At 41.2% G+C, this 22,769-nt stretch overlaps 1 protein-coding gene across 3 annotated transcripts in view; it reads left to right on the top strand.

The window, feature by feature from the left end:
* Positions 1–22,618, top strand: part of MSRB3 (methionine sulfoxide reductase B3) — an 87,186-nt gene extending 64,568 nt beyond the window's left edge. For all 3 annotated transcript variants that reach the window (XM_074902932.1, XM_074902933.1, XM_074902931.1), the window contains 2 exons: positions 14,754–14,851; positions 19,857–22,618. In XM_074902932.1, coding sequence (XP_074759033.1) covers positions 14,754–14,851; positions 19,857–20,021 — 263 coding nt within the window. In that variant the 3' untranslated portion in view covers positions 20,022–22,618. The remainder of the gene's footprint in view (positions 1–14,753; positions 14,852–19,856) is intronic.
* Positions 22,619–22,769: the final 151 nt, after the last annotated feature.

The following is a 22,769-nucleotide window of genomic DNA, read 5'->3' as shown; positions in this document are numbered from 1 at the left end:
GGATAAGCACCACAGCTGGTGAATGATGAGGAAGCAGGAGGACCAAGACAACTGGGATCAGGGGCAAGAGAAGGGCAGGAAGCTGATGAATTGCTTCAGCCGTTTTATGACACCTTCCCCTAAGTCTGCCTTGCTAACGCTTCTCCACTTTGCATACAAAATATTAGAAGTTGATTGGAACCGAAGCCTCCCATGCATCCCTATGAAAACATCTGCTTCCAGCAAGTAGGCATTTCCTGTTTCTTTTGTTTAAAAACCTGGTTCTATGGAAGATTTCTGACTGAGCCCTTGTCAAGATTTTGTATTTTGCCTTCTCTGGTGAAAGTCTCTGTTAAGACTTCCCTTTTAGAATGAACCACAAACTTGTCTTTCAAACCTAAACAAAATCTCTACAGCTCCTTCCAAAATCTAGTCTAATAAAGGCTACAGTTCCTTGACTTCACACTCCCAAGCACACGCTGCCCGAGAGGAAGCTCAGACACGCAGTTTGCTGCCTTTTTGACTGAAAAAGAAATATTTCCTGTAGTGTAAGGAAAAACTGATGAAAAGAAGAAAGTAAGAAGGCTGAAAATGAGAAGGTGGACACATAGGGTATAAAAAACATTAAATCTAATTAAAATCTCTACCGACAGCTACTTTACAACTTAGCTCTTCTTTATTACTGTCTTCAAGCCTGACCTACCTGTGTCTCCCCCTCTGCTTCATCCCAGGGCTCTCTTGGCAGAAGTTTTGGCAGTAAGGAATCGAATAAGCAATTGTATGCATGAGGTGTGAATCGACTTTGCTTCAGTAAGTTCGGAATACCTTGCAAACTCCTTTGGCGCTATTTATGCAAGGTTTCAGCAGTTTACTTTTGAAGTAAATATTAAAGTGAAATGAGGTACAGAGCTGTCTTTGAATACAGAGCATTATTTTATACCTTGTTCAGTCTATTTTTCCTACTAATACAGCAGTGGCAACTGGACAAGTAAAAGACTGATGGGATGAACAGAAGCAGTGTTCCTTCCCTGAGTGTGTCAAATCTGTACTGAATGTGGCATTAAAAAAACCCCAAAACCCAAGCCACATGACAGAAGTCAGGCCTCCCAAGGAAAACCTGCACTACAGCAGTTTGCACAAGCTCGTGTATCTCATTGTTTAATGTTTCATACCCTCCTTTTCCTTGACACTAGAAGGATCATTTATCTGTGTGCAGCTTATTTGCTGGTTTACTTATATTTCCAGAGGGAAATATGCAAAATAGTATAATCATGGTTCAGTTTTTTCTGCTTTTGGAAAGTTAAGTTTTTATAAATTTGAAAACGACCTGATCCTGTTACTTAGCAAGGCATTTATTAATCTCTCTCAAGTAACAACTCTTAACACTTGTTTTGGGCCTTGCTGGTTCCAGCACAAGCTTATACTGCCACAGTTATCATGGGAGAGCTGTCCTGAGCATGTGCCTGGTGTCTTGCGAGAATAAATTGTGTAGGGGTGGAAACTTACCCTTACTCACAGCTCCATACAAGCCTCTGACCCCTTGTCCAGAAGATTTAAGAGTATTACGATAACTGATTATATCACGATTCCTTTTTTTAGGAGTATCACATTACAAATGGTTCAAGTGATGTCTCCTCTCACTACCTGTGTCACGTCTTTGGCATCAGCTGAGTAGACCAGCACAAGATAGGAGCCATGAAATGTGAGCTGTTGCCCACAAAAATGTGCACAGCTTTCATAGATGCATCAATACTGTTGTAGAGTTAGCAGTGCTCTATTTTGATCTAATAATGACAATAAAGCCATAGGGCTTTTGAATCCCCCTTCTTTTTTTTTTTCCCTATAAAAGAAGCTTTGCAGTGCTACCCCTTCATACCCTGTTTTTCTTCCCTGCAAGAATAAGATTTAGCTGCTGATACAGGATTCTAAAAGGCTTGAGGGTAACAGAGTGAATTAAACATTCTTATTCCAGCTGCTGCTGTTCACAACACTTTTGACAGGTAAAATACATCACACATTCTCTTGTCTGCTTAATATAAACAATTAGTATTTTAAGTGGAGTCCAGAATCAACCCCAAATAGGAGGATCTAGACAGGCAGTTCAGATAGGAAACTAAGCAGTGTCCTAAATTTATATAAAAGTAGTTTGCAGTCAGTTCAGCACAGCACATTAGATTGTCTGCCACAGCACATTACACTATGGAAGCTGAGAGACCAGTGGCTTGTCTTTTGGGGATGAAGAATTCATTTTTCATCTCAAAATTATTTTAGCACAACTCTTTATCTGAAATTTTTAGTATATAATATAAAATGAAGGGGAAAAAATCAAAATTATTTTTGTTTTCATATAATGAAATTTTTGTGTAATGAAACATTTTAGTTAACCCAAGACCAGTTTTGGAGGAAAGCTTGTTTAAAGATAATTTTCTGTTTTCTTTTTTTCCACTCTGGAATGAAGACATTTGCAATCACAAAACTCATTGAAACAACAAAAAACTCCAACTGTCTTCTTTATAGGTTTACTTCCTTCAGGCTGAAATAAACCTGAAATAACAGAAGGGCTTTAATGCAAACTTAATTTTAGTATAGAAGCAACATTGTGAGAATAGTAGCAATCTTTATAGTTTTAGAATTCTAACATGATGGCTGCAAAGTGCAATTTGCTAAAATTTATTTCCTGAATGAGAGAATTTTTAATAAGAAGGTTATAAACTGAAAAAGCTCCTCATTCCTTACAAAAGGCATCCAGGACGCAATACTATACATATGTAAAACCCTTCTTTGAGTCTAGACCATGCATGGCTCCATACCAGAGAGGAGGTAACATTATGTAGAATACTGCCTCACATATGTGGCCTTGAAATTCTCTTTACCTAAAGTCAAGGCCCTTGTGGGTGTGAAGATCTCCCTGGAAACATCTCTGACAACTTTTCCATGTCAAAAACTAAGCATGCACCTCATGGTGCATGAAGCTGGACCAGGGCTAGCTGTCATTTAGAACTGAACTCTCTAGCTACTAGCATGGGTAAAATGTCTAATAGGGAGCGTTTAGCCTCACTTCTGCTTGCCAGGGAAGAACCTAAATTTTAGGTTAGAAACTTTACATTAGTGATTTTCCCTGTATTCCTTTGCAGTCAGTGGTTAGTGACGTGATTGCACTGGGCTCTGTAGAATCTACAGTAGTGTAAATAACAAATCATAAATAAACAACTTCCCAATTTTGTGAAAGGAAGACAGGCTTTTAAACTTCTTTTAAATTGAGGCTTCATCTAAAATGAAATAGTCCCCTCAGACCCACATAGCAGCTTCTGCAGCTGTCAACTCAGTTTGCACCTTTAAAGAAATAAAGGAGCAGGGCACAGGGAGTAAAAATGAAAACAGATTCAGGTTGTTCAATTTCCTGTTTGTTTAAATTTGTCCTTCCTGACATGCAGATTCATCACACTCCTTTCCTGGTGACTACATCTTTATATTAGTTTAGTTAGGTATTCAGAGGGATTTTTATTTTCTGACTCATAAAATTCTTGTATTCCCCTAAGAATTTCCTGTGTCTGACAGGAATTTTATGTCTTTGTAGTTTTAGCTGGACTCCTTGAAGAAGTTGCTTTCTAAATGACTCTGCTTTTGAGGTCTCCAAATAGCGTCCAAGGAGCTAGGTCAGAGCCCGATTCCTGCTTTTCAGGAAAACTGATCTGCCAGCGTTTCACCTCTTAAAATTTTAATCAGAATTTTTTCTTAATCTTTTCAAACTCTTCCTTTCCTGTCAGTATTTCCCCTTGCTGCTCATGCGCTTTCCAGGTGTCCATTTCAGAATATCTTTGTCCAATTCTGAAAATGCACCCCAGTGGCTCAGAGTGCAGCCTGCAAGGCTGTCCCATCAGGTTTTCATCAGTCACTTGCTATAAAGCAGAGAAGCTAAGGTTACGAGTACATTGGACCATTTAGCAGTTGATGAGAAATGTCTTTGTATATCCCTTCCTTGTCTGTTTTAGTCTGAGGAGGGTGAGAGCCAGGTTAGGCTGGAGCCCTGGTGTGTGCTTCTTTGAAGGGTTCAGTGAATTGAAGGTGATGCTTTTTGACATGTGAGCTCCAGAAATGTATCAAGTGATTGTAGTGTCAACTAGCCTGCTTATACAAGAGCTTCGTCTGCCTTCGTTGGAGCGCGGTGGTACCTTTGAATGTCTTTGAACAGGAGGAAACGGAGAACAGAATGGCACTGTCCTTGTTTTTCAAAAGTCTGGGTGAAAAAGCAGAAAAGAAACTGGTCACCCGTGCCGGTGTTAGTGTCTTTTTTCCTCTGCCGGTTCACGGCGTTTGACTGCGTCTGGAACTCCTAGATGAGTTGTCCCCAAACACAGCTTTACAACAACCGGCACGTGTATTTATTTGTAACGTTACTCTCCCCGAGTATATTTGCTTGTGAAATCAGCAGGTGGAGACAAGAACAAGGCAATGCGCTGCCGCCGCTCCCGGCCGCGTTGCCGGGCTCTCTCGGGATCCCGCACTCTGAGGTGGCAGCCGGCGCTGAGGAACCGAACACCCGGGCGGGCCTGGGGCAGCCCCCGCCCGCCCGGGCCAGGCCGCTCCCTGCGGCCGGAGCTCCTTCCCCTCGGGTGCCTTCCCTCACCCCCGGCACAAACAGCCCTTCCGGAGGCAGCGGGAGAGGGGGAACGGCAGGGCACAGTTCCCAGCATCTTGTCCCGCAAGCACCATGGCCTGCGGGCGCTGCCTTTCTCTTCTTGCTCTCCCTCCCCTCTCCAGGCTTTTCAGCTGGGAGATACCCACTTCTGATGCTCTGAGGGTGCGAGCAGCCGCCATGCCCGACAGCAGGCCTGGCTGGCGGCCTTGCTGGGCGAGGGCAGCGGTCTTCGGGCGCCCAGGCCATACGGGGCTCCCTGAGCGCAGGCACCGCCCGAGGGCCGGGGCCCAGCGGTGGTGCCAGAGCCCAGCGGTGGGGCCGGGCCGGCTGTGCGGTGGGACATCTCGGTGGCCCAGAGGAGAAGGCCCAGGGAAACACTAATACGAAGCAGCCCTTGGTGTTACAGAAGACAGTATCCAGAGTGTCGATAGCCGATGATGTGAATTTCAGCTAGGGCTGGCCTGGTGCTGTGGGAGGCACTGTGTAATGGAGACAGATCCCCACAAATGTGGAGAGCTTTCCTTGAGATACCTGAATGCATCTGTTAGAGGACTGCATGCCCACTCCTAGCGTCTTGCCTCTCTCCAGTTTTCTCCTGCACATTGGCCCATTTTCTTTTGCCAGTTCTCTTTAAATCTTCTCGTATTTCTCCTCTTGCTTATTGCATCAGGTCTCTTTTCCAAGCCAATTACTCCTTTTTACATATTTCTTTACCTAGAATAATGTAAAACAAGACCCTGAAGTGAGCTGGGTGTTTATAAACCAATACTACTTGTCTGCAAAAACATGTAATGAGTATAATTGACTTCACTGTCACTATTCATACTGTTCTTAATTACAAATTTATCTTAGCTTAGGCTGAAATTACTTCCGTGTCTTGAGCAGTTCAGATACATTTGTTTTGTTTAAATTATTTATTCGAGAAAAAATATAACAGAAGGCTAATCCAGAAGAAAAAGAAGAAATCAAAGACACGGTCATGTAAGGAATAGCACAGGCACTGGAGCAAATGAGCGGTCTGTGCTGAGCTGACATGCGCAGCAGCCACGTTAGCACTTGTTCAGTCTTTGGGAGATTCCAGAAGCAAGCTGGGCTTCTGCCAGCAGAGCATGAAAGGAGAACAGTTCCTCATGAGATAATTTTTAAGTAGTTTGCTGTTTCTTTCATTGGACTGTCACAGGCTACATAGTATTGCTGTGAAAAGTTTTCCTTTAAAATCTTTCTTGAAAGAAAATAATGGGGTTTAGCAGAAAGGACATGCTTTGCTTTAGAAACCATAACAGAAAGCAAAACAGAAGGTGAACATTATAATCTGAAATATGAACTTTTTCCATTTCAATAGTTTCAGTTTTCAGAAGTTTTCAAAGTACAGCTGAAGTTTTCCACAGAAAACTTAAAGAAAAAGATGTGTGTGGGAGTGTGTGTGCACATGCATATTGGTTTTGTCAGGCTTTTCTGTGAAGGAAGGTCTTTATTTTCTAGTCAGCATTATTACCTACCTCCTTTTGTTTGCATAAGAGGTTGTTAGAAAGATTTAAACCTCCCCTCCAACCCAACACTAACTCCAAACTATCTAATCCCACAAATCATTCCTTTTTTCTTCTTTTAAGATTCTCTGCTGTCCCTATCGCTGTTGCATCCTTTTGTGCATGACAGTACAGTGTTCAATCATGTTGTAGAGACAAAGTCTTAGGCAAGGGCAATGTAGAGTTACCCTGGGTACCAGGTCCAGAGTGTCAGAAGTACCTCAGAAGTCTTTGCATGAAGCTGCATTGAGTAGCTTCTGCACTTCCCAGGTGAAGGAGGGCTTCATGGCAAGGTTCCTTGCAGGGCTTGAAGAGCCTGTAGCTCATAACAAGATAATCCTGCATTGGGATGAAAATCCTGCTCTGGAAATGTATTTATTTTAAGGACTAACTTAGTGGATAAGCTGTAATATTAGGCAAAGAGAAGGGTTTTGCTCTCCACTGCTTCATGGTGGCATCAGGAGTCATACCCCACCTTTCCTGCAGAGTCTTGTCCTGTGGCCGTATGGCCCTTTACAGCAGACCTGGTGGTTTGTGGTCCTGTCTTCACCCTGCTGTTCAGTACTCTATTCTGTCAACCTTTGGCAGATGCTGCCATCTGCTAACTGCCCTAGTCTTGGCCCAAATCCTGACAAAAGCTTTCCTTGATGGCCAAGAAAATTATGTCCCTTCTTAGTTATTTTTGACCAAGTTCCCTCGCCAAGACATCTCATTCACTATCTAAAGTAAACAGAAGAAAGGAGGCCTTTGTCTTTTTTGTTTGTTTGTTTGTTTGTTTTAATCAGTGTAATAACTCTTTCCCTTGTTTCAGAACTTTACAACTGCATGAGAGCCTGTTTGTCCAGCTGTAATGAGGAGGGTGCTTGTCTGCAAGAGCACTCAGTGCTGGAGGCACTGTAGAAGGAGGCTCAGTAGAAGGAATATAACTGCAAAAGGAAGACAGTACAGGCTGCTCTTTTTTTTGAGTTAAAAATAATTATGTCAGAATTCCACCTCTGTAGTTTCAGTTTTAGTGTGTAACTGAGTTCTGGCTGTTCTTTACAAACTTTATTTCTCAGACATGCATAACAGTACTACAGGAAAGTATTTCAACAAACAAATTGTGGATGTTCATTACTTGAAACATCCCATGACAAATTTTTCAAATACGTACTTCATCTGTGACTGCTGTTCATTTCATTGCCAGATGCTGATTATTACAAGGTTGCATTTGCTGGGTATTTTTAACTTTCACTGTGAACACACTGCATTAGGATTCCAATTTTGTCAAATCACTTCCATTGTAAGGTCTGCCAGCTCTATTGCTGTCCTGATTTACTCATCTTATGTGAAAGCTTCAGTTATTTTAGTGAATTGCACAGATAACTCACAGGTATACCAACTGCAAGATGTTTTGCAATATATACATTTGTTTTTACCAATACTGCTTTTGGAATGAAAACAAAAACATTTATTCGAAGTTGAATGCTTTAGACTGAGGTTACTAGGTCGACAGTAAATTTTAAAAGCTATTCAAGACATTTCTTGATGGCATTTTAAAATTATAGCTTAAGGTTACACTGCTTCACACAATTCTGTTTGGTTCCTTTGATGCTGAAGATCTACAGCTGACTTATGTGTAAGATATATTTTTAAAAACATTCTCCATGATTTAAAGTAACAAGAGACATTGTTCAGATGAGGGGAGAAACCCATCCTTTGGGAGGAAGTGAATTAGGTTCAGTAGTTTTGTTGAACCTGAACCAAGAAAGAAACCATTAGTAACTCAATCTTTGTAAGAAGACTTGAGGAAGATCCCAGCCCTGCCTACCTGTTGATTTTAGCAGCAGCCCAGACATTGGAGATGCCAGGAGTGTTATAGAGGAAGGCTGTAAAACAGCCGGCTTGTATTTAGCAGTATTTTAGAGCACAGTGAAAGGACTAAGGAACCAGCTAAGGCAATAGTGGTATTGTGATATGGTTATTAATTGCTAAAAGTGAGCAGGCCCCATGCTTTCATTGCTCAAGAAACATCAGGAGCACTCTTCTTCTGAAAAATTCAATGTCAAATGAAATTGTAAATGTGAAGTTTCAGATCTCCCTTAACAATCCTTTTAAACAAATATAACCTCCTTCCACTAACAAAGAAATAAATCTGGATTGCATATGCTGTTTCATAGTAAGTAGTTTTGATGCTCACAGTGCTGTAGTGGAAGAAAATAAATACCACCTTTATTTATGGCTTTCGTTTTTTTATTTCCCAAGTGAGAAACGTAAAGAAAAAACCAGATTATTATCGTCTCATAAAAGCTGCTATTAGAAGTTCAATTATTTTGTAAAATTCACATTCCACACTGTTCTGTCAGAGTGGTATTTGCCTGCTGCAGTAGCCCAACTTTGCAGTAGCCCAACTTTGCAGTTCTAGACTGGTAGCATGTTAGAGATAAGCCCTCTCTTTACTTTTCCTTCCAAAATTAAGCTTTGTTTTGTATTTGTCTCCCCCCATCCCCTCCCCCGGCAACCTAGCTCCCACTCTGATGCTCTGCACGTTCTGCTGAAAAACTGCACCGTGTCATCCGTCTTACCTCTGGATGGGGCTGGAAAGGACTAACTGGGTTTTTTTATAGTGGAATGTAAAGTTGATGTAAAGTTGTTTGCTGGTGAAAAAGAATGCTTCTGTGCCTGATTCTGTTTCTAGCTACATTTGGGTAAATTAGATGAACCTCTACTGAAAGTAGTGTTACCTAATGGTAAAATATTTGTAAGTAAGTATATTTATTGTGCATTCATCATCATCAAGATACTATGAAAAATAACACAGAATGTTAGCCATAAAAAGGTCTGTGTTTGCACAGGCATTCTTCATAATGGCAATATGTCACTTTCTAGTTCTACATTAAACTTGTATGTGAGAAGTTACAGCTGTGGATGACTGTGTCTTTCAGATTTAATTTCAATAAACCTGTGAGAAAGAAAAAAGTGAAGGCCCTTCAGCTTTACAGCAGTTTCAAAGTAGAAGCTTTATTACCTTTTTCTTAATCCTATATGCTTTATGTTTTTACACAGACGTAGCTTCTCAGTGAAGATAAATGATGAGACTACCTTAAAAAGCCTTTGGGTTTTCATTAATCCGCATTAGGTTAAAAGGGAATCAGAATTCTAAAAATACAGCACATCAGAGAAACAAGGTATTTTTCAGGTCAAGGTCCTCTTTTCCATCTGGTGCCATTTGGTAGTTCTAACATCTTCCATCTCCCCCTACTCCTCCATCTGTAAATAACTCACTGAAGTAAATGCTTGGAATAATTACAGCAAAGAATGATAAAATGCAGGTTGAACTTAATCTCTTTGGGACCTAAAATGAAAAACATGACTATAGACGTCACAGTTATTGAAAATCTGTGGAGGTCTCCAGTCAGCAGGTGGATGAAATGGGAATAATGTCGGAGCATTAGATGGTTTGGGATTGCAGTTGTGCTATTCAAAAAAATGTCAAAAGGAATATTGGTTCAGGAGAGGGAAAAAAATAGCCTAGCAGGGCTGATGTTCAAAAGCAGCCTGCCGTTTTGCTTCTGCAAATAATTATAGGCTCATATTTTAATGGTTAGACGTCTAAGTGCTTGCATCCATTTATTAGGAAGTTGGAGATCTAACTACAAGAAAATGTGTGCAAACTTGCAAAACTGGAAGGAGGTTTGAGATGCTTCTAAAATTGATCAATCAACAGCTGGACTGCTTTCCAAAAGTTTATGGGAACAGAATGTCTTTCTTTTTTGCATGAGGTCAGCATTGCTCCAAGAGAGTCCTAGAGTAGCCCACAAGATAAGGTGCTTTGGAACTTTTTGTGAAAGAAACAATATACTCCTGCTGGGGTTTCATATCTCTACCAGGAATGCACAAAGGGGGCTGGACTGTAGGCACTGTTTGCTGTCACTGCAGTACTTAGGCATTACAACTACTTTGGCATCTCAGTTTGAGGAGACAAACTGTTCAGTTTGTCAGCTGTCTGGGACTGCTGTGTGCTGGCTGGCTGCCTGTGTGGTTGTGATAACCACCTTGTGCCAGCTGCCTCTGTAGGTGCCTGCCTTAGGTGGCTCCTTAGTAATATGGAATCAGGTATCTACAATACAAGGTCTGAAAGCGAGAAAGACGCCTCTTTTGAATGATTTGAAAGCCTGTGCCCAGGGCTGCAAAAGCAGCATCCAGTATAGGTTACCAAAGCCAACATTTCTCTTCCTCCCTGTTCTCACTGCTGCTGGCTAGGGCAGTACCAGGCCATCTCTGCTCTGAAGAAAGTATTTTTTGACAAAGAGGCATGAACTGCTGTCTTGTCTTTGCCAGAATAGGGACCATTATGAAAAACAAGGATTCGGGGGTTTGCTTTTTGTTTGGGTTTGGGGTTTTTTTTGGTGTTTTTTTTTTTTTGGGGGGGGGGGGGAGTTTTAGATATGTTGTGCAGTTTTTAGAAAATATTTGGGTTAATATTTGGGGGATATCCCAGAGTGAGGAAGAACAGGACATGACTCAGTATGTGTGACACCCAGCAGCATAAGATCCTTTCTATTACTCATGCAGGATGGAGCGGAAAAGAACTGTCAGTAGTGTTCAGTTTACACATGGTTTTCACTTAAATACTTGACAGAAGAAAGTTTCATTACTTTATTTGGTGTATTTTAGATCCAAGAAAGGATACTTGCTGTATATCTGAAAAACTATTCATCTCCATGTCTGGCTTATTAATGTACCAGAAACTGGCCCTTAGGACATAGCGGCCTGATTCCCGTGTAAAGGGTCATCAGAATGAGCACAAACATAACAGACCCTTATTTCAAGGCCCTTTATTGCCAGTGTGAGGCAAAGTGATTCTGAAAATAAGAATAAGCCCATTTTAAATGTCTGTAACGTGATAAAAATTGCTGACCATTACTGTGTCATACTCTCCCTCAAACTAAACTTTTCATTCAAGGATAAATGTATTCACAAATCTTAGCTGCTGTTCACACACACACAAAAAGGTGCAAATGTCATTTGAAGTTGTTCATTCAGCTGGGAGACTTCCCCCACCCCGATCTTGTCTCCTGCAATTACCCTTTGCCCCTTTCCTCTGGCAGCTATTTCTTCCTAGCTGTTATGTTTTACCATCCTTCAAAAGACAGTTGCCCCGCTCCTGCTGCCCATCAGATGTGGTGACTAGACCTGACAGAAGGCCATCACCTGGGGAGGGTTGAGTCTCGGCACCAGGGTTTGCAAAGGGTTCTCTGCCAGTGCTCAGTCTCTGCAGTGCTTAGTGTTACTGTTTCTCAGCTCAGCAGAAGCCGAAGAGATCTAAAATACTCTTCTTCCTCCCCCCGCTCCCTGTTCCTGCAGAAGCATGCCCTTTCCAAATAGCCAGGCAGCTGTTCAAGGCAGGCTGAAGCTTTAATGTATGGTTTACAGCAGTCGAAAATGTAGAGCAAGGCAGCCACGTTGCAGCTTTACAGCAGGAAGGCGGCGGGCGCTCAGAAGGACAGGCCTCCAGGAGCAGCAGCCAGTGAGACAGCAGGAGATGTAGCCTGAAACTTGCAAAGTGGAGGCCACTGCTGGGTCATTCACCACTTACAAAGCAGAAAGATGCTATGAAGACTCCACAGGGGTTTGGTTGGCTTTCTACATCACTGGGAGTTGCCTGATGTGCAGGCAAGCAGACTGCTTGTTCCTGGCAGCTTTTGAAGTAGAGAAAATGGCTAGAGAAGGCTTAGCAAACTATCAAATGGGTTTTCCACCTTAGCCTGGGAGAGGGGAAATGAGACAGCAGAGGGGGATTGATTTTCCTGGTGAGTTTGGTTCATCAACTCAATGAGCTGTTCACTCGTCTTCCTCTCAAAGTCAACAGAGTGACAGTGTGTTTCACTGTGCCCTTCAGGACCTTTTCTGTTGCAGGGTTTGCTCAGTTTTCCCCTTAGTCAGCCCTCATGGAGCTACTGGTTTGTCACAGCAGTGCTAGTACCTAGCCAGTCATGTCACTCAGGAAGAGGTGGGCTGATTGAGAGTTAAAAGCCCACATTGTGGAGGCACAGTCTGTTTCCTAGTCCCTGTCTTGGAGACCATATGTGGCAGTGGTGGAGCCTTTGGAACATGTGTCATGTGTAGCATGAACTGACAGCCTAAACTGAAGTCACTCTAGTTGGGTACAAAGGCTACTCTAGGAAGAGCTTGTCTGTTTATATAGGTTTCAGATTACTTCATTTTTTAAAAGTACATGGAGTGCATCCAAAGCAAATAATTTTTCTGTGGTGAATGGGAAGACCAAAAGGAAATGTCTGGAGAAAGGAGGATGGATGGTCTTACTTTAATGTCAAAGCTGACAAACACGTCTCCTCCAAACCCTTCTCACAAGATAATTTTCTCAGCAAGACACAGATTGCTTCAATCTCTGTGTAGCAGTCTTTGAAGCTTCCTCCTTATTGCTGTTATGGAGGTGGCAGGGTTTTCTTTGAGAATTTCTGCAGCACTGAAGTGTTCCTCCTCCAAAGGCTTTCACATGATCAGATAGTTGATTGCTGCTAACAGCTCCCTCTTTGGAACTTCTCTGCTATCAAACAAGGGCAAACTAATATGTCTGTTTTGCAGAATTATTAAATTTTAAAAACTAAAAAGGCTTCATTAAAAATATTTTTACCAGCTCTATGTAAGGCCTCAATTATTGTTAGACAGAGGCCCAGCTAAGAAGATGACAAATGGTGTTGGAAAGGAGCCACCAATTAGGAGACATAAGTTTTTCTGTCAACAGGATAATCCCTTTTACAAAACTTGTCCTATGTTTATTCCTTTTCTGTTTGTGAAGGTATTCGCTTGGCAGAGATATTTTGCATGAGGGGAAGAATTTATGAATTGTTTTTTTATGAACTGTTTTTTTATGGTTGTCATTGCTGCACTGTTTTGAATTCCTGTCTTGTGGGATATTGTCCCTGTTCAGAGTTCTTGCTCCTCAGTCTGTCTGCTGTCTATAACTCTTCCATTTGCCATACTTTCTGGGAAAAAATGACTCTATTTACTTCTTTAGTGAGTTCTGGAGTGGAAACACTTGTGATGGTAGAAGGCACCTTAGGAGCATAGGACTTAGGGCTTGCAATGCCTTCAGGTTGCAGGCTTAGGAATGCTACTGTATGGGTGTTCCCAAAAGGAAGTTAAATGCATTTCTGAGCATTTATTTATTGAAAAATTATGCCTGTTATGCTTGCATCCTTAGTGTTCTTTCATATTTAATGGTTTAACATACAACTGAAGGCATACGGATTTTTGTCCAGTTTACACGCTTCCTTTACCCCCATTCAGAAAACTTTGATACCTTCCACATCTCCTTTTACTATAAAGGAAATTTTACTCACTTTACTTATGGGAAGCTGTATACATCCTTTATTCATCTGCATGCAGTGATTCACAGCTACTGCTGTGTTTCTCAATAGCTTATTGCAAGTCAATTTATGAAATCATCAGTAGCAAATGCTTAACAGATACTAGAAGAAGAAACAAGGAAGTTCTGTATACATGGGAATATGCATAATATGCAGAGAGCAAGAGCCACCTGCGCATGCTATATTTGGCAAGAGACTGAATGAGAAGGACAGGTAGCCAGTGGGATTTTAGATGGGCACTGGTAGATGTTGACAAGACGTTAAAGCCTATCAGGTTCTTGTGTGGGAACCCAGCTTCAGGAAATGGAGCATATGATGACAGGTTTTTGAGGGGTGGCTGAAAAATTACAGCTGTGTAACAGGTATCTACTGGGACACTGAATAGATCTGTGTTGGTTTTTACCTGGGTTGTGGAGAGGGGGAGATTTGGCATGGAATAGTTAAAGAATGGAAGGTCATTATTTAGATGATAAGTGGCCATTACTGATAGATCAGGTATACACCTCATCATCATCTGGTGTCAGGTCATGCTGCTCGGTGCTCAGCTAGCAGCTGTGTTGAACATACACGTTAATGAATGCAATTGTTTTGTCCTGGATGCAGACCGTCTACTAGTGTCTAATATAGGCAGAGTTGTAACTCCACCTGTCCACGGCTGATCTGATGCACTCATTACTGTTTTGAAATTAGACACAATAGTAGTTCTTTTACTGCCTCGTAATGTGTGATGGGTCAGTGTCTGAGCACATCTTTCTGGGTGTGACCACGCCTTGGTGAAGGCAAAGGTTAAGGCAGGTTTTGGGGCTCTAAGTTGCAACTTCCTAATTCTTTTTTAAAGTACCTTTACACTGCAAAAGCAAAACCACTTGTGTTCCATAAATTCTTCCTCTTTGTCTTCAGGGTGGAATTTCTGTTTTTTTAAACTGATGGTGAAGCTGAATCTGATTTACCTGAGCAACCACCTTCATACCTGAGCAGCTACTGCTTATTGTGGTGGAGTGCAGAAATCTGTTGAGATGGAAGATGAGCATCTTAGTCCTTGCCTGTAAACAACTTGATATTTAGGGGGAAATTTTCTAAAGTACCTAAGTGATTTAGGATCCAAAATCTCCATTTCAGTTATGCCCAGGCTCTGGAGTGAGATAAACATTTTTCAAAGTGTGATTCTGTCTTGCTTTTTACAATGCCATCTGCCTCGAAGATGCCCTCTTTTCTTATCTTGTTCCTCTTTTCCAGGTTGGCCTTCCTTCTATGACGTGATCAGTCCTGATGCAATTACTTTCAACGATGATTTCTCCTATGGGATGCATCGGATTGAAATATCCTGCAGTCAGGTTGGTTTATAGCACACAGAGACCATTCTGATGGCAAAGGCTGCAAAAAACATTACAGCATTCTGTACTTTCCCTAAGATTTGCAAGCCTTTCACTTCCATTAAATAGTAATCATTGTGAAAGAGCACAATGGGTTGTAGGTGTAACAGCTGGGTGGAATGAGCTGAAGGCACAAAGGGCTTGTTGGAATGCACATTGTTGTCTCATGTGAGATTTAACAGGGCAGATGTAAATGGTTGGACTTGGTGCCGAGTCTACAAAGGTTGTCTTCCTGAAGAGGGTCCTTTCAGAGGAGCTCCTGAGCCTGAGCCTGGCCAACTGACTCCACATGTGAGCAGTTGAGAGGGAAGTCAAAAGCAGTGGAGCGACTGTCTGTGTGCTGATTCCATCACAGTGCATTACTGTGCAGCTGTGCTAATGCATTCCCAAAACTCATTCCTAGCGCAGTCCTAATGGCTGCCTCAAACAATCCCATCTGCCATGATAATGAAGTCAGTAGTAATTCAAAACATGCCTAAATTTTCCGTTATCTGTCTTGTTCTACTTTCTCTCACCCTTTGTGCTGCCCTCCTCTCTGTGAAGGGAATGGCCTAATCGTTACTTAGCGAAGGGAAAAGCTACTTCATCAGCGTTCAGCCGACGTACCCACCAGCATGCAGTCCTCTAGCTCCACATACTTGAACTCCTGAGAGAAGCAGCAGCTTTATTTGGGCAGTGATAATTTGCTGTTCATTTTCCAGACAGTATTGGTGGAGGGATAACTGATTTTATCCCCGACGGCATGCATCATTACTATCCAGTCAGTCCTCCTATATAAATGCTCAGTTAAGAAGCTTCTCAAAAAGAGCTAAGATTGTCTTTATGGAGATGGAGTCCGTTAACTTCAGTCTGGGTAGAGGGTTTGGCCCAACATGTTAATGGTTAGATCAGTGTGTCTGCTTGTATGTCATGTGTACTATGTAATTCTGTAGTTTTTACATTGGTTATATGCTTTAGAAGATCCATTTAACGCTCTTTGGGAATATCCATTTCCCTAAATTCCCTAGTGAGGTAGTAATGGGACTGCAGACTCGGAATCTTGTGCTTCACTTGCATAATCAAAAATGTAACCTGCTCTCTTCAGCTCTGCTTAGGAAGCCTGATTAGTGCTAAAATCAGTGTGCTGCTAACCTCCTGAGCCTGTATCTGCTGACACACTTCAAGAGATGGCCAGAGCTCCTGGTTTCACCTTGAGAGAAGCCCAAGGCAGCCTGTGGTCAGGCCAAGGAATCTGGAAATGTCATTTACCTGTTGCCAAACAAAATAGCGTTAGCAGACTTGAGACCAGCAGTATTAGCAGCAGTCACATGCAGACACCATGAAATTAAAGTAAAACCAAAAGCTGAATTTAAAACATTAAGAAAAAAAATACGAAGGTTGCTATATAATCCAATGGCAACTTCCTACCAGCTACTCCAATTTCTGTGTCAATAACCCCACGGATGATCAAGTCACGCAGGAAAACAGCTTGAGGAGGGGTGAGCATCTTTGCAGCCACCACTCAGCATTGTGTATCTGTAACAAAACAATTTCCTCCCCTCCTCAGAGCCCTAGGCATGTGAGTCACACATGCAGCTGCAAAAAAACGCAGTTCTACTGCAGCCTGAAAAGCAGTGGGATTGATATGTCAGGCCTTGGTAGAACTGGAGGGAAATAACCTCTCCCACACCCAAAACCTTATCAATCTTTTTCAAGTTTTTCTTTAAAAGTCCTTCCACCTGTCTGAGAGAATAAAAAACCTTTTAATGTTCTCCCTTATAGAAAGCAAACACTGGGCGAGAATTACTGTAATATTAATCAAAGACATTCCTGGCATTATCCTAGAAATAACTTCTGTGGTTTTTTTGAAACATGTCACCCTGGATGTATTTAAAAGATCAATGATTAATGGCAGGTAGAAGTTAAATGCATTTGAGGAATATTGTAAAACTGGTTGCATCTTTTATTTTCCTCTTTCCTGCTCGAGAGTCCCTTCCCCTGAGGTTTTCCTAGCTATTATTTGTACTTGTAAGTCAGTAAAATTCTGTAGTCACAGAAATACTGTTTGCACATTGATTGTCTGGACTTGGCTACAGCAGCTGACTGCAAGCTGCTTTCTGTGTCTCCCAGCAGCATATTAGAACCAGGAGGCATGGGAGATCCAAGCATACTGACAGTTAGCAGTGACTCCCCCTTTCCTGCTCCCAAACACATACTTCAAGTGCTTTACTCTAACCATTTCACCGTCCCAGTGCATCCTGCCCAGTATATTTATGTGCAAGGCTGCAACAAATGATTGTTTCTTTTTGGGAGGCTTTGCAGACATGTATACACATCCTAGAAAAACGGTCGGCACCTATTACATGTGGGAAGAACTGTAAAATCAATTCATCCTTTGTATTCTCAGCTGAGGGCCAGGTTTCTTATACTGTGATACAAAGGATTGAATTACATTTCTTTTCAGGGCAGATGAGTTATAGAGTCCTCTACAGAGAGAATCGCCACATAAATTTTTGGTGAGGGGTAATCTCAAAAGGTAACAAATTTTTCAGTAATCCAATCCTGGTGTGATTCTGCCATCACAAGAAGGTGTAATGAGACTACCTTGGACTCTCACACAGCTTCTCAGGTTTTGTGAGGAAAACCTTTTTGATAGATTGTCTTTGTAGTCTGTATATGAGTATATTACTCCTGCAGACTGTTTCTCTCTACGGTTTCTTTTGTTCTATTTCTGTCCAGCGGAGAGGAAAGATTTATCTTTAGTTAAATGTTAATCTGGAAAAGATCTGTTTAACACTTCTAGCCAGGAGGTTTTGAAGCATTCTTAGTTGAGATGAGATGATTTAATTAGGATGCTGAGCATTTAGAAAAATACTCTCTCTGGGACTCTTAAGTTTTTTTAGATTTTTTTTTTCACAAGGTATGGAAAAGCTTTATAATCAGGTGAAATGCCTCATTGTGAGAGACCCCATTCTGAGAAACAGCTAAGGTTTTCTGTGCAAACTGCCTAAAAAAGGCTTTCAATCTAAAGGAAAATGAAATAAAATAAGCAGTGGAGAATGGAGGAAAGGGTGGCAAGACAGCAATGTTTCAGGAACAAGACTTGAAGCTTCATGTTCTCTGGTTCTCATGCAACTTTCCTTTGCCTTTTCCTTATTTGCCATGTTTTGTCTTCCTTACAAAGCCGAGTAGCTGCTGCTTAACCTAAAGTCATCCAAGCCTTTTCCCATTGCCTCTGGGAGCTCATCCTGCTGATACCATGGGCTTGAAGTGCCCTCCTTTGTTACTGGGGTTCTTGCTGGACCGCCGTGTTTCAGTGACACTTCTCCAGGAGTGGGGAGCCTGCCCTGGGATCCCACAGGTGGAAGCGATGTGTGGGAGCACTGAGGCTTCACACTGCCTACCTGCCCTGCTCCCAGAGTCAGTGAGGATTATTGGTTCAGCTCTCATTAAATGAGAAGAGTTTCTGTCCCTCCTACCTGGCATGAGAGCCTCCCCCAGCCTTTCAATCTGTTGACAGAGTTTAACCTGAAGCCAAGACTTTACCTGCTTCTACAGACACCCTTCCTACTGCTTTGGTGAATTAAAGGCCATAACAGCAGGGGAACATTAGCAACACATTATCTGCAGGGTAGAGATTTGCCACCACTAACTCATTCACAGTTTGTAATAGTCAGTATTGCCTCTATGTATTTGGGATACTATGAATTAATTAAATGTTAAGAATAATTTGCCGTCTTTAATTTTTGCTGTCTGACTGTGAGCCCACGAGCAGCTCTGTGATCTCAATTACATCATTCTGGCTCTCACTGAGATCAGCTATGGACTTGAAAGGACAAGGCTCTTTGCTAAAGCAGCATGACTTTCCTGTTCAAGATAAATATTTCTCCAGTGCAAGGTTTTATTTTTTTATTTCTCACGGCAGGCTATAAAAATGAACTTGTGGAATTTAAGTAACTAATTAAAAGAAGTTCTTAATATCCAGAGAAGTTATCAGCCATAATATGCAGTGATAGTAATTATATTTTTTCAATAAGGATCAACTGGATCAGCTTCTTCAAAATGTTGTAGTCTTCTGTAAAACAAGGGACTGTTACCTTTCTTACAGATAGCAGCAGTAGTGTTCACCCTGAGTACCACTGTGAGTATCTGAGGCTGATACATAAAAGTGTCAGCAGACCATCTGTAGTTTCATATTCCTTACAAAAAGCAAATCCAGCATCATTCCTATTTATAATTACTCCCAGCTAAAGATTATTCGTTCAGAAATACTTTACATATCTTCACTACAGGTCTTTTTTAGTTATCTGTCCCTGTCTCCTGTGTACTACAGAAAATGGTGTGAGATGAGTAGTGGATGAGCTCCATCCCCTCGAGGGGTGAGGAGCGGAGGTGTACCCAGAAGGGCTCTGATGCTCAGAAGAGTGCTAGGCTATGAAAAAAAAAAAAAAGAATATGAGGACATACTTTAAAGAGTATCTTCAGTGCTTTAGGTCCTTACCAGGCTCACCAAGGGGTTTAGTGTCTTCTTATTGAGGGGCGTAGCAGATGGCTGCAGGCTGAGGAGAGCCCAGAGCTCAGGCTGGCTCTTTCTTACACAGCTATCCTTACAGCAGTAAGTGAAACGTGGGCAGTGCTGCCCTCACCACCGTGTTTGTAACTGAGCTCCTGCCATGAGATCATCACAGAGACAGGCGGCTTCTCAGAAATAGTGGCCCAACCAAACATACACAGTGGCACGATGGAAAACACCCAGGAAATTTGGGCTTGAAGTCTTAGGCGCCCATGGTATCTCAGAAGATCATCTTCCTGGATCACTCTTACAAATAAACGTAGTTTGCAAATCCCACTTGAAAGGGCAATGTAAGCACCGATGTGATTCCAAGATGTGCTTCCTTGGAAGCAGCTACCAGTCATTGCTTAACAGCACAGTGATGCCATCAAGCTGCACAGAGACACAGTGATACTCTATTGTGTTTTGTTTCAGTGTGGTGCTCACCTGGGGCATATTTTTGACGATGGACCTCGCCCAACTGGCAAACGGTACTGCACAAACTCTGCTTCGTTATCTTTCAAGCCAGCAGACAAGAACAACGCTGGAGAAAGCAGTGCTAACACCAGTCCTGCCCAAACAGGCAAAGCTGAGCTGTAGGATGAAGCAAAGCCTGCAGAAAACTGCGCTGATCCTACACAGCTTACAAGGAATGTTTTCTAAATTGCCTGCTCTCTTATATCCTAAGAATGTTGAAATGTATGAAAGCATTTTGCGCCATCCTTCTTCCTCACCATTTCAGAACTGAGGCCTTGCTTGCCTGTGCATTTACTATATAAATGGATTGAAAAATGTGTTGACTGACTCCACAGGTTTTCTTTTCCTTTCTTTGAGATTGCTTTGGGGAGTTCTTAAAATCGAGAGGCTTTGGTATAGTTAGTTTTTTTCTTGGTGCGGTGTTACTCTAGGTTTGAACACTATTCCTTTTTGTGTGGGAGATGGGACTTGTGTTTATCTCCAGTCTACAGGAAACTTCTGGGCATAAGAAAATCCTGAATTCCTAGCACATCTCTGCTTTGTTCTGACTTGCGAGGCATGCAGCCTTTGGTCATATGTATTCAGCCATCTCCTAGCATCAGCCACACCCTGCAAAAACTTGTAGTTATGCTGTTCCTTCCCAACTGAGAGAGATGGATGAGATGTAAAGCCCATCCTTTGGCTAATTTATTGCCAGAATTTCAAGGGTGTGGTTGAAAGGATGTAAACATTGTCTCAGCATCTATTTTTCCCCTTTGTTTGGTATTTAAATCAAGGTTTTAAATAGTAAGGCTCATTTTGTGGGCTACTAATGAGGTTTTGTCTTTTCATGAGGCCTGCTCAGCAACTGTAACTCAAATCTGAATTAAAGTTGAAATCTGCAGGGGGTAATTATATGGACAAGTGCAGAGATAAACTTGAGAAGTGAAGTAGATGAGGGATGACACTAGGCTTTTTATCTTGTCAGTTGCCACAAGGATTCAAAAACATGACAGTTTCTGCTGAAATGGGGTTTAGGAATGAATGCAACAGAAAGAGAGGGACCCTCCTGAAGTATCCAATTTTAAAGATTAGTTGGTCTGGATGCATACTGCCTACAAAGCCACAGCCTTTAATTTGTGCAATTGTGGTGTAGGACATGAGTGTGGGGGTTGGTTTAAGAAGTTAGTTTGAAAAAAGCCTTGTTAGAGCTCCAGAAATTTTCATGTAACAGAATTTGCTGTCTCATGTTTTTCACAGCTGCTTTTAGATTTTGTTGAATAACTATTTGTCTAGAATTGTGCATAATACTGTTCTTTAAGCTATACCATACAGTATTTGCTAACACCACTTTGCCTTTAAGCATTGAGAGACTTAATGAATATAGTATTTACTTTTATTAGTAAACTTTCTGACTATTTTTATTATTTCTAGTAGGAGCAAAGCAAAATAGCCACTGATTTTTATGAAAGCAGAATTGAGGTTTTTTATGTCAGTGATAATAAACATATTATCTAAAATACAAACATCCTTCAGTTAAAATACAGCTACTGTAAAAGCATATGGAATGGTCAGAATTGCCTTTTTTTAGCAACATAAGAAAGACATGAAAAAAGCATACAATACCTTAACGTCAAATAGATGCAAATAAGGATGATAAATATTTACAGCTACCACACTCAGGCTCTGCTGTAGCAAGCACCTATTCACATCTGAGTGAGTATTCCCCCAGATGTCATGAAAGGAATTGCTCATCAGCTGCAGGAAAGGTTATGCAGACCTTGGTATTTCAAGGCGGTCAAGTTTCTCCTGGTCCCATTGATTTTTAGTAATTTCTTCTAGAAGGACTGCTTTTATCCCTCGCTTTTATTTCAAGAAATGTAGGTTTTCTCTACAACATTTTTTGGCATAAACATAAAAACCAGCAGCATCTATAACAATGTGGTACATAAATGTGGTTTAATTCCAGATTGCTGTTGGATTTAAGTGTTATCAAATTTCAGTATATTCCTGTCTTATGTTAAAGAAATATGTTACTTAAACTTCAGTATGCAGTAATGTGTGCTGTCGTACAGGAGATTTATTTTTGCAGGATATGGAGTGCAATGAAATGAGTCAATATGGTGAGGTGTATGTGATCTCTGGGAGTTAGACCATTTAACATAGGAAATGCATTGTTCTCTCTTGTGTGCAAACTGTATCGCAGCGCAGTGCAAGTTAAGACGGATTTCCTTTTATTGCTCTTAGAAGATGCTAGTAAGGGCTAGTATTGAACCCTCCAAATTTGGTTCAGTCTGGTTATGATCATGGCAGAGGAAACTTGGGAGCTGAACACAATGTATAGAATAATAGGAGAATATTTCTGTATGTTTAAATTTTGCACTGTCTAGATGCTTACAAAAACTGAACGCAAACTGCGTAGAAATGGCAAACTATATTTTATAATATTGCTATTGTTACTCAGATGTTTAAATAGCATACCTTAAAATATCATGTAAGTCACATGTGTTATTTATATATACTATATATATATTTAAAATTGCACATGTTTTATATATATATATGTACACACACATGTATTATCCAAGTATAATTTTAGCCTTCGGTACCTTTTTAATAACTAAAACCTTTCCTTAAGAGGGTTCAATACTTTTAAGAAATCGAATATACATTTTTCAAATTAAATTTGTTTTCATATATTTGTTGTACACAAATATAAAATAAATTTCTTTATAGATAAATCTGTTCTCCTTCCTTATTTGTCTGGGTTTATGTCAGGTTTTTGTGCCCCTAGCTGTAGCATGTCTTAGGGAACTGTTTTTACTTTGCTTTCCCTTAATTTACTGTGAAAATTATATATCCAGCACTTTAGCTCCAGCAGGCTTCTGGCAG

The sequence above is a fragment of the Athene noctua genome, chromosome 3 (assembly GCF_965140245.1).
Source record: "Athene noctua chromosome 3, bAthNoc1.hap1.1, whole genome shotgun sequence".
In the NCBI taxonomy this organism is placed as follows: Eukaryota; Metazoa; Chordata; class Aves; order Strigiformes; family Strigidae; genus Athene; species Athene noctua.
The sequence above is the reverse complement of the archived record's forward strand: the minus strand, read 5'-3'. Positions and strand labels throughout refer to the sequence as shown.